Genomic DNA, 12,987 nt, shown 5'->3' with positions numbered 1-12,987 from the left:
CTGGTGAAAAAAGCTGTGCAACCTTTGAAAACTTGAGTGATTAGAAACCATATTCTTCGTTTGAGGACAGTTTTTGGGGAGCAAGTCGCTGGAGATCGCCATTGTGGTGGGATTGTCTCGATCCTGGACTTCTGGTCTATTTCAATGCAATTGTGCGACTTCAGTACCAATCAATTCCTTTTTTTCTCTCTTATGACGAAAAGTTTTGAAAATCATACAAGTCTCAGACTCAGACCCGCGTAGGTACCAAAAATTCATAAAGTCTATATTGGCTGGAGCTCAAGCGATAATGGTCCAAGCTGCTTCATCACTGGGCTCAACAACGCTACAGTCCGACTATTTTTCTTTTTCTTTTTTTCATGAACAGAAGCCGACTTTTCTAGCCCAATACTCTATTCCCTTCATCCAACGGATAGACTTGAGTTGTTGTCAATCTTAGCACGAGACTTCAAAAACACAAGACTCCTACAGAACCATTAAGTTCAGTGCAACAAAAAACTCATACAGAAGGACGAGAGAATGATTAGCCCAAGCAAGAAATCAGAAAGGGAAAATAATTGTGAATTTAGAACCAATCTTCCATATGATTGTCGTGTCATTGAAAGATTCATTAGGGGAGAGCAAGCTTATTTAGTCTCACTCGTTCTAACATGTTTGTCCAAAAATGCCTTGGCCAAATTACTAAAGCTGACACTAACCGCTTCAGCATCAGCATACCTCCTGATGAGGTCGATCACTTCCGGCTTTAAAATTTCTTCCCTGTTAGATGCGTTGCAGAGATAATAAAGACTCCCAAGTGCATAGTTCACCTGTAAATCAATGTGAATTCATGCCAAACCGAATTAAGTATCTGTATCTCTAATCTTGGCACATCAATGATCAATGCCAGGTTACATACAATCTTGAGATAGCATTCACTATCATGATTGGAATTGAAATCAGCAACAGTTAGGCACCAAAATCATATCGTCTATTTCTTGAAGATAAAAGAGAAAGAAATCATAAATCATTAAGTGGCTTTCAATTTGGAAAAATGGTTTGCAATGCACATGTTAGGCGTAAATAAGTATAATACAGAAACAACTCTGTATCGCTTCTTTTTCAAAGCAAAAGAAAATTTTGTTTGGCTGTCTGCAGTCCTTTAGTCCCATGCTAATGCTTGAAGCTTGATTTCCAAAAACCAAAAATAATGGAGTCAAAGCAGTGTAAACATCCATTGTCTACAAGTTTTGGCACTTACAGTGTTTCTAACAGGGCTTGATAAACATTGAACAATAAGAGGAATCCCACCACACTGAGTGACAACTTCAGCATTCAATGGATCTACATATATAAAAACAGGAGCTAATGTTTAGCCAAAATTGTACTTTATGGTGGAAAATATAATGCTTTTAGGAATCTAAAGGATTAAATTGCTGCACTGACCAGCGCAGGAATTGCATATCCCGCCAGCCCCAAATTCCACAAGCTTCTCATTAGGTTCTGTTATGCAATCAAGAAAAAGCTCCAAAACATTGAGCTGTTTAAACATCAAAAGTAAATCTTCACGATTTGGAAAATGTTACAAAATGTATTTTAATTCATTTGCAGCCAATTTATTTCAATAATGAAAACAAGATATCATACCTGGCGCAAGAATTTATAATTGTACGGGTCATAAGCAAAGTTTGCCAGGTTAGCACCAATTTTCTCTTTTGTTTCTGTAAGTAAAAGAATGATGGATCAAGTGCAAGTTTCACGGTTGAGGATGTACCCACAATTGAATTAATTGTCCAAAAAAAGAAAAACACAACTTAGTTAAGAGCACCATACAGGATTCAACACTTGTTGACTTCACTCTCCAACCTTTCATATGGGCGGAAGAATGCTATTTGATCTAAAGACCAAGTTATAATTGTAACGCCTCAATGGAAGGTCCAAACCACATGGCTTATACTCCAAAAGAACTAGTCAATAATACAATTGGAGCCCCATCGGAATTTTATAAAGAGCAAGAACTTCACATTCTCAAATAATGTGGGATCCTATTCACCACCTACCATTTTCCTTATCATATGAGGTATCACAATCTCCCCCCTTAAATTTCCGACGTCCTCATCGAGCCTGTCTGTTGTAGATGACACGGCTCAAGTCCCACATTTCTTGTTGGGATAGGCTCTAATACCATTTGTAACGCCCCAATGGAAGGCCCAAACCACATGGCCTATACTCTAAAAGGATTAATCAATGATACAATTGGAGCTCCATTGGAACCTTATAAAGAGCAAAAATTTCTCATTCCCAATCAATGTGGGATCTCATTCACCACCTACCCTTATACTTATCATATGAGGTATCATAATAGTAGTCACAACAAAATGAATATATGTTCAGCCACACCATTCTCTTGATGCATACAAAGTAAAATTTGGTAACATGTTATATCGTAATGAGAGTAGCATGAAATGCACCATAGAAGTAATTGTTTCAGGAATTGGTATAACTCGTTGAATAATAACTAGATCACATAATCCTATATCCTAAATGTGTAAGAGCCTCACTAGAGCATTAACGCTATAAGAATGCAAGGCATCAACTACCCTTTGATGGTACCAGTCCTAGAACTGGTTGATAGCCATACCATCACATTAACTCAACATATCTTATGGTGTCCCCTGTATTTTTTTTCTCCTAAATTACTCATATCCATAGAGTAAACTTAATGACATGGTATACAAGGTCTCAATTTATTTTTTTAACTTCTCAGTTTTTAAATTGGATTTTACCTTTTTCAGCTGATCGATTTAAAATCATATAGATATTGTGGAGGGACCTAATAAAACTGCAATTGCTACATCACAAGCTTGACACTCCCTCATTTTCGTATATGCTGAAGGATCAAAATCATATACTTGAAAAACAAAAGTCATACCCACACAGAAACAAAGAAATACAATCTGGATGATTCATACCTTCATCGGTAGAACTCTGAAACTGGCTTACCAATTCCTGTAACAAATGGGAAAATTAGTTCCCACATGAATACATCAACAGTCAACAAAGCATATATGGGTATATGAATCGACAATCTTTCACATCAAAGGTAATGACTGCAATATTCGTAAAAACAAAACTAAATAATCATGAAGTTTGCATAATTTTGGCACATTCAAGAAATAGAATGGCAATACAACAAAGTAAATAATGATATAACGTCGTAAATGTTCAAAATCTTCAGTATAGTACTTGAAGATATTGCAGCCTTGGAGTTCCGTATCTTCCCGTTCGCTCTTCTTGTCTCTGTTCATTGGTAAACATCCTTGTTTTAATTACTTCACTAAAACAGGCGATTCATAAAGCTCCAGAAAGAGGGTTTCGTGACAGCTACAGGGTAGAAAGAGATTCCCTGAAAAAAAATTTAAAAATCAAACAAAAAGAAAAGCAAACTAGTAGCAAGAATGTTGTGTGGCCAAGGTCAGTCTTAGGCCCTGTTTGGTTTCACAAACCATTTCATCACATCTCATCTCATCTCAATATCCAAACACCATTCAAATACGAATATTTTTTAATTTCAAATTTTCAACTTTTTCATCTAATCATTACCCTTATCATTACAATTTTCCTAAACTTGCAAACAAAACACAAAAAAAAAAAAATTCAACTTTTTCAGACCTCAAAACAAAAATTATATCAAAAAATTATATTCTAACAATATTTTAACTTTCTAATATTTTTATTCAAATTTTTCTCTTTCCTTTCCCAAAACCTCATAAATCATCTTAAGTCAAACTATTTCACTATTATTCACAAGCTATCTCATACTATTTATATATTTCTCATCTCATCTATGTAACCAAACAAAGTCTTAAACTACCCCGAACCATCTAGTCCTAAGCCCGATCGAAACCTCCCAAAAATTTTGAAGCATCACAACTCAAGAAATTACCTAAATTGAATTTTGTTTTAACTAAAAGTTTAAGTTAGGGTTTGTGATAGGATCCCCGATAGTCTCTCAACTATACCATTATGCGTGATTTGTTACCTTATAACCTTTTCTAGTTTCTATATTGGGCATGATCTAGCCCTATATTAATATTAAACTATAGATTCCGTGTGGTTGATTATCACCAGAGTCACAGGTGTTTTAAGCAAATATTTAGAGGTTTGTATTATGACAATAAGTTAAAAGCGTAATTAAATTAGTATTCAAACAATCGTACATTTTATGAATAGTTGGGCCTTCGATACCAAAAGATCATGTCGGGTTTGAGTCACGGAGGAAGTGAGCTATAGATTAGAGCCACCAAAAGCTAGGGTTTTTGGATCGATAGTTGTGTATTTATCTATAAAAGATTGACCCTTCAATTGGAGGTCCAATCCCCTATCAAGAGATTTGGTATCAAATATTTGGTTCCCTTTGCCCAACAATTTTTCTATCGAATATGAGAAAATGGTTCCAAGCCTTGAAGTTGGTGTGACGTGGGTTCCTTGGTGTTCATAAAGGTTCAAAGGTGTGTTGGTGAATGTACTGCAGAATAAACGGTGCTAGCTAACGGTGGGGCTGTGCACAATGATCCTGGGCCGTGAGGTAGGTTTGTGTTTGTGGGTGTTGTTGTAGACGGAAGCCCGGGGGTGAACTTTTAACCTAAAATCTACAAAATATAAAACTTAAATACAATAATCCTCCAAAATCAAACATTTCAAAAATCCTTCCAAAGAAATTTAACTCAACACTATTAAATATTCTCTAAAATCTCACCAATTCATTTATGCCACCTGGCATTCATCTCACCTTTCTATTATAATCATGTCACATGCCATCTATTTCAATTGTCACAGCCATCAAAGTCATCTGTAAAAAAAAAAAAAATGGAAATAAAGGGGTAAGTCCACCGACTTAGTAAGCAGTGAACCTATACTACTAGGTAAACATGAGCGAGTTACAAAATGCAGAACAAAACAAAATCTCAAAAATAATAGAACAATATTTCAGAAACATTTATTTACAATAATAATATAGATAAAATGCCTTTGGCATAAGCATAACTGAAACATCATCAAAACAAAACAAATGCCATGTTTAACCCCTGTGGTAAGGTTGTGGTATTCCCGATAGCCAAACTGGGCAGAAACAAAAGTAAAATCTCCCTCTTTTAAACTCTATGCACCAAGTATGCACACAAGAAAGACCACATAGAAAACCACTTTGTCTCCAAAGTAGATGCACTCAAAGACAGATATATTGGTACCAACATAATAACAGAGACCACAGTTTTACACCCGTGGTAAGGTCGGGACAAAAGCAAAAACGGAATGTCTTGCCGGATGCAACATCATATCGTAACAAAGTACTAAGCAGATAAATATCATATAATCATATACAAATTTCATACTTCATATTCGCTCTTTTTATGTAGTTGAGAACAGAGTACAAAAAATGCTCATGTTTACACCAGTCAAGATAGAAAAATATTTCACTTTCTTATTTAGATACAAAGAGTAGTGCAAAAATGATTGAGATTGTTTTCATAACAAAAATATGCATGTTTTTCACAAAATCAACCCCAACTAGTTTTATGCAAAGTCTAGTATAGGATCACCAATTACCTAAACTTTTCAACTTCTCTAAATTTCCTCACAATAGAGCCAAGCAAATGTCGATCGTCACCTAAACATAATTAATGCAAACTATAAAGCAATAGAAATAAACTAGCACATCTAAAATAAGGCAGCACTACTATACTACTCAATGACAACAACCCCATTGTTCCAATTCTTCTAAACCGATTACTACTCAACTCCAAACCAACAAAATAACTTCCAGAACTTCGTTTATATTATAACCGGCTGAAGCTACTCCAATTATGAATATGTCCATTCAAATATTTCATAAGCACTCATTACTTAACAAGCCGACCCATTTAAATCAAATCTTACCATATATGTTTACTTCAAATACTCCTATTGTGAATATTTTGACTAACTGCATAGATACTCCAAACAGCCCTCCATTATTTATCATCCCAAGACCTAATGATCCAACTTTCACACCCAACCAACCATACTCAAAACCATGCTTTTATACCCATCGACTCACTGGTACACCAACTGATTTCACTAATACTTCATCCCAACCCGCTTACTTCTATCTCCATGTCAACAACCAGATTCTATCCAAATCACATTGAAACCACAACCAAACCATTAATACACCAGAAACACAAATCAGACTCCACAACGGCCAAACAGTACCAATTTCCACCGTAAACCCGGCTTTCAAAGTCGACATAAATTACCAATTTCCACCGATCTTACTATCCAACAAATCTCAACCCACCGACTGAACAAGCGCCATAACAGCAACAAAATTTTCCAACTGCCAACGCATCTTACCTCGAGAGACGGACTATTTTAGCGGCGGCTGAACCCGGCATGTGGAGCGACGTACTCCAAGTAGGGTGCGGCGGAGGCTGCAGCAGAGAGAGAGACTCACCGGCGAGGAAAAGCAGCATCCGTGTCGACAAGTTGATACAGTGTCACGGTGGAGTGGCTTGGCGGCGTATTCGTGCTTGGGAGGAGCTGTGTGGAGGCGCAGCCACGAAACAGGGGCAGAGACAGAGAAGAGCTGAGAGATACGAGCACACAGAGAAAAGAACGGGAACTTACCAGCGTGATGAAGCTGCAACCGAAGACGGCAAGGAATTGCGGCGGCTCAGCCTGTGGAGCAAGGCCTTGGCAGCGGCTGTGCACGACAGGCTGCGGCGCAACGGGGAGAAGAGATAGAGCGAATTGAGAGAGATGGAGGAAGAGAGGAGAGAGCAGTCAAGAGAAAGACGGGAGATGGGGGAAGAAAGAGAAGTCGGGGGGTGGTGTCTGAGCAGGAGGAGAGAATAGAGAGGGACGTCGGGCTGGGAAGGAAAACTACCGAGCAAACCGGCGTCGTTTTGAATCATTTCTGTCTTTTTATTCCCCTTCCGCGGGCTGGGTTGGGCTTAAGAAACAGACAGGCTCTGTTCACGGGCCGATTCATTACAGTAGTAACGCCGGAAAATAAAAAATATAAAAAGATCTACTTTCGATTAGTTTTTTTTTTTTTTTTTAATTGGTACGAGTGTTTATGATTAGCATCTCGATTAATTTCAAAAGTGCAAGGCTCTTGAAAAGAAATTTCTAACCATTGCACTTTTAAGTAATTAAAAAAAAAAATCTTTCAATCCAATGACTCTTAAGTTTCGTTTGGTAGATAAAAATTTTCATCTTAAATTCAAAATTCTCATCTCATCATTACAACTTTCTCAAATTCTAATATAAAATATAATAAATAATTTAACTTTTTCTTAACTTTTTCAAATCTCAAAACAATAATAATATTAAAATATAATATTTTAATATTTTATCTTAAACTCAAAATTTTTATCTCACTTACCAAACAGAACTACTTACACTCAAAGAGACTTGAACCTTACACCTATAGGAAGCATACACCCAGACCTAAAGCCTTAAGTCAATTCTTAGGATTTCTTTTCTTGATTACCTTAACAGTGAGTTTAACTAAGCCTTCAACAATTATGAAAAGATAAAAAATAAGTAGTTCGATATATGAGATGAGAGTTTCTACGTTGGAATGATTGTAATATTAGACGCCTAATATTATTTAAAAAATGATAAATTTATAACTGTTTTACAATTATTTAATAACTTTATTTTTAATAGAATAGTAACATGCATAAATAGTACATAAAGGAAATAGTTGAGACATCTAGTACTCTTTAATTCGAAAAATAAGCAAGTTGTTATCTTATCTGGCAATACTTTTATTAGGAATTTAGGAGAAAGGTAATACAACAAAAATATAATAATTACAAACAAGTACATGCTCCAAATTGTGAGAGTTAAAAAAAATTCCTTTAAATTTTTGTCCGCACTTGAAGACATCAAGTGGAAAAGATAAACTTATGAATAGACCTTGTTGTTGGCTGTATATTTTTCATGTAGCATTAAGTACATAATAAATATTATAAAATTCACTTTATGTGTCTATCTGTGACGTTTAAAAAGAAAGCCCAATCTACGTCTAAATCTATATTTTAAAATAACTAGCCAATGTTATAATTTGAGGCTCATTGAAATCATTAGTCAGTGTGAAATAACATAATCTTCTCCCTTAAATTTCTGATATCATCATTGGGTCAATCTATCATAAGTAAAACAGCTTAAATCATATAATTCTAATTGAAATAAGTTTTGATACTATTTGTAATGTCTAAAAAGAACTACCCAAGCCACATCTAGACTTATATTTTAAAAAGACTAGTCAATATACAATTAGAACTCTATTAGAAGTACTATAAAGAACAAAATATTCTTCCTCCTAATCAATGTGTAATCTCATACATTTATCAATAACTATAGTCAATACGAAGCATCAAACTATCTCTTTCCCACTTGAGATTTTCCAACAGTTTTCGATATTCCAAAAATCCCTTCCCCACTAATTTGTCTTCTTTGTATTTGGAATCTTGCACAGAGCTTCTCGAACTCTCAACCGTTGATATCAACTTGTTCTCCATCACCTAATTATGCCCATAGCTTTCTATAAATCCTTTATTCTGATATATGATGCTCACTTCAAATGCCAACAAAGAATATACAAACTATCACAAACGTGCAAATTCATATTTGTAGAAGCTAGATTCTTCACTTAAAATGGCAGTAATGAAGAAAAAAAGGTTTAGTTCTTTCAACGAAGGCAACAATACCTAGTACATCAATAAGAACACGATAAAGAATTTTATTTTCAATCACAGGCATTGCTTACATATCGACAATTAAGGAAAAGAAAACCACTCCATGAATTCTTTAGTGCAAAATTAAATAACCTTAAGGATTGAAGTTTTAATTTTGCATATCTTCAAAACCTTATGTATGGGATTTCCTCGGGAAAGAGGAAAACAGTACAACAGGCAAAATTTAAATAAATTTGTATGGTTTGATTGTAGAAGGATTATAAATACGAGCTAGGATTATCATTTTCTTTAAAGAAAAGAAAAGAAAATGAACGTCACTTCAGTTGGTTATAGAGGCATTGTTTGTTGAGTGCGGCTTGATTTTTATTATTTTTTTTAAATATCAATCCTGATTTTTTGCTCAAGTGGTGCTCCTGCTGCTCAAGCAAAGCCTCTGACAGATTGTTAGATCGGTAGTTGCTTAATAATCAACTTGAGCAGAACCCAAAGAGAGAGTTCGATGGACACTTATCTAGAGCGAGATCCAAGCAGAGAGTTCACTCAACACTCAGCTCAAGTAAGCGCCAACCCTAATGTTCTCTTAACCCTCGCTTGACACGCCACTCGAACTTCGCTTGACACGCCACTCGAGTGAATGTCCGTAATCTAGGATTCCGTATTATTTCAGTATAAATACATGTTATTTTCATTGCATTTTGACTTTTGAGTAGCTAAAATACAGAGAGAAAAAGAAAGATTCTTGAGAGTTTATTGGGTGTATTGGGGCTTTGAGATTGAGGATTTTGTAATTGATCACCTATACTCCATCTATTGTCAATAATGAATTCGTTGAGACCAACCCCGCCAATGGACGTAGGGTTACATTGAGCCAAACCACTAAAATCTTAATGTTTTGTGTGTGATTGTTATTATTTTCCTTTGTTTTGATTCCGCTATTTCACTTTAACTTAACTGTTGATAACCAGTTAATCCCAACATTGTTGATTAGAAGGAAGGGTAGCATTACCCTTTCCCTATTGAAAATCCCCTCTAGTTCTTCTATCATCTATTACTCCCTAAACACTACCTTTAACAAAAATATGGTGGCCACCATGGGATCGAGAAACAGATTGGATATATGTCTGATTAATGATAAATCTAGAGGACAATATTGCTTTTAAGGACGTGCGAATGACAAGATCCTCAATATTCTTCAACAACTTCTTGACATTTTACTAATTATGTTACTATGTTTGATTTGTTACCTTATTTAATTTGATACATCGACCATGATTTGATTTGTCCCTTTAAGAATACATGGTTGCCCGCCATGGAGTTGAGGAACAAATTGGTTATATATCTCATTAATGATAAATCTTGAGAATAGAGATACTTTTAAAGATACGTTAGTGATAGGATCATCGATATTCTCATTCTTGATATTTTATCAAGATTAATGATACATATAATCATTTATACAACCATATTTTAAATTGAGCCGATATTACTTTTATAAGTTATTTTACAAAAATACCCTTTAATTGTGAAATGATTATACATATATCATTTTCTTTTCATCAATTAGGTTATTGTGCTCTATTTGTTACCTTATTTAACTTTCTATATCGGGCATGATCTGTAACAAAGATATGGTTGCCTCCATGGAATTGAGAAACAGATTGGTTATATATCTCATTAATGATAAATCTTGAGACAAAGATGTTTTTAAAGATACGTTAATGATAGGATCCTCGGTATTCTCAAACATTTTCTTGACATTTTATCAAGATTAATGATACACGTGTAATCATTATTACAATTCTTTATACAATCATATTTTAAATTGAGGATATTTCTTTTAAAAATATATTATTTTTATAAGTTATTTTACCAACAAAATCCTTGAGTTGTGAAAATGATTGTTAGGGGTGGGCAAAAGCTCCATTGGCTACGACTCCCTCCGACATCAACTCCGATTCCAGCTTCATCGGAGTCGGAAAAAATGGAATTCGGAGTCAGAGTCAAAATTATTGTAAACAAAAAAAAACATCATAATCGAAGGAAAAATTCACTCCGACTTCCAAACGCTGGCTAAAAAAAATATATGCGATTTCCTGTTGTATATGACTAAGTCTTCAAAGTCTTCATTTTTTGACTAACTCAGCTGCATGTCTGTCTAAGTCCATCTGTAGTTTGTCAACCTATGTCTATCTCAATCTGTCTGTCACATTTGCTGTTACTTTCTTTGCTTTGGGTTCAAAATTCACCGTTGTTTTGGGTACAAATTTCCACTGCTCGCTCTTTTCCATCAATGGATTTTTTTTAATTATTATTTTGCATACAATGCACATATATAAGAATTCGATCTCCCCTCTTCGTCTCCTCCATTTTCAATTTTCAATTTCTATTTTTGTCAATGCGTCTTCCAAACAAACAAATGCACAGTGGCTTTAGGCCTTTGGCAGTGTTGAGGATGCATGGCATCACAAATGTGCCAACTGAACTCTCTCTCTCTCTCTCTCTCTCTCTCTCTCTCTCTCTGTGGGGGGCTCGGACCCTCCAACTTCGGTCCGACAACTCTGATTGGAGTATAAAATTATAGTTAGAGGTTGGCTTTCCGACTTTGTTGGGGTCAAAATCCACCCCTAATGATTATATGCATATCAGTTTACTTTTATCAATTACGTTACTGTGCTGTATTTGTTACCTTATTTAGCTTTCTATATCAAGCATGATCTATCCCGCTAAGAAAGACGTGATCAGATATGCTTTTAAATATACATTTATAATGGGATCCTCGATATTCTCCTTCGTTTTCTTGATATATTTTAGCAAGATTAATGATGCACTTGTTATCATTTTTACAATATGTTATACAATCATATTTTAAATTGAGGATATTTATGTAAAATGATATTATTTTTATAAATTATTTTATAAAAATAACCATCAATTATCAAAAATTATTATATGCATATTATTATCGTGCTCTATTTGCGACTTTATTTAACTTTTTATAACTTTCTATATCGGGAATAATTTGTCCATTTATCAAGTCATCGATGCGGTGTGGTTGACCGTAAAAAGAATTAGGTTTAATTTAAGCAATATTAATACGTTTGAATTTTTTTTTTTAAGTTTAATTATAGTTGGTCACATTAAGGTGGCAAATGATTATCCACTTAATTATATATGAAAAAAGTTATTATATCCAAAGAAGATTATAGAGTTTCAATCCATAAATAAGTTCAAATTTAGCCGATTAAATAAATTTAGAACAAACATGTAACCAGTATTTATTGCGCAATTCAAAATTCAATATATAGATGTTGTCACACCCTACCGTAGAATTAAAGCCGGGAGGCGGCGGATATCATGAGATTCGAAATTCTCAAGATTCAATAGTAGTTGGGAGTTGTTGGGCCTTCTTGAGACGATGAGTACTACTTTAAATCCGTACAAAATGAAAATAAAATTAATTTTTGAGTAACACATCACGAGATCTCTGAATTCATGCATGCATGCATACAGAATTAGGAATATTTGTTTATTTCTTCGTTTTCCTTAAACATTCCGAGTTTGTATGGAACTTGTTCAAACATATGGTGGTGACTCATGCAAAAATAAAAAGAAAAATATGGCTATTTTGCTTTAATTGCGCAATAAATATGGTGACTTGGCACTCACGCCATTAATAAACCTGCAGTCCGACAGAAGAGAAAAGACAGTATGCAAAGAAAGTTCAACCCAACAAGGTTTTCCTTCCTTTTGTGGTTCGAATTCTAGAATGTTTGAGAGAGAGAGATTAGCCTAGACGGCCGAGTGGTATAATATGATCAGTTGCAGATGGTGTATCTGGGCCGTCGGATCTGATTCTTAAGTGGGACCTAACAAACGCCTCTTGCAGTACGTACGTAGATTTCCATTTTCGAAGAAGGAAAAGCTTCAAACATGCACATTGGGCAATAAAATCAGCGTACTAGTAGCCAAAAAGAACATCGACGTGTTAACCGTTTAAGGAAAATGGAAAGAATTCAGAGCCTTTCATCAGTTACCACAGCCCTTCTTCTTCTTAACGAACATGCAGTACATTAGAGGCTGAGAGGGGTCGAGACTTACACAATCACGTCCACTTTTTTTCCCTTTAGTTTTTTTTTTTTTAAATAATAATAACAATTTTCTGCATTTGGCAGCTTTGTTGCACGGCATATCTCACTCGGACACTCTCCCCGATTTTCGCCGACTTTTGCCAGTGTTTTAGCTGTTTTTTTTTTTTTTTTTT

At 34.9% G+C, this 12,987-nt stretch overlaps 1 protein-coding gene across 2 annotated transcripts; it reads right to left on the bottom strand.

Moving 5' to 3' along the window:
* Positions 1 to 537: 537 nt before the first annotated feature.
* Positions 538 to 6,913, bottom strand: LOC122302955 (armadillo repeat-containing protein 7). Of its 2 annotated transcripts, XM_043114444.1 has the most exons (9): positions 6,646 to 6,913; positions 6,373 to 6,558; positions 4,772 to 4,831; positions 3,226 to 3,385; positions 2,952 to 2,988; positions 1,627 to 1,700; positions 1,426 to 1,519; positions 1,241 to 1,323; positions 538 to 809 (listed from the first exon to the last, which is right to left on the bottom strand). In XM_043114444.1, the coding sequence occupies exons 4-9, from the start codon at positions 3,295 to 3,297 to the stop codon at positions 627 to 629; spliced, it is 543 nt and encodes a 180-aa protein (XP_042970378.1). In that variant the 5' UTR covers positions 3,298 to 3,385; positions 4,772 to 4,831; positions 6,373 to 6,558; positions 6,646 to 6,913; the 3' UTR covers positions 538 to 626. The 2 variants fall into 2 exon arrangements, with proteins under 2 accessions (XP_042970378.1, XP_042970377.1); XM_043114443.1 differs by having other exon boundaries at positions 6,373 to 6,913.
* Between the last annotated feature and the right edge of the window lie 6,074 nt (positions 6,914 to 12,987).

The sequence above is a fragment of the Carya illinoinensis genome, chromosome 3 (assembly GCF_018687715.1).
Source record: "Carya illinoinensis cultivar Pawnee chromosome 3, C.illinoinensisPawnee_v1, whole genome shotgun sequence".
NCBI classification, from domain to species: Eukaryota; Viridiplantae; Streptophyta; class Magnoliopsida; order Fagales; family Juglandaceae; genus Carya; species Carya illinoinensis.
The sequence above is the reverse complement of the archived record's forward strand: the minus strand, read 5'-3'. Positions and strand labels throughout refer to the sequence as shown.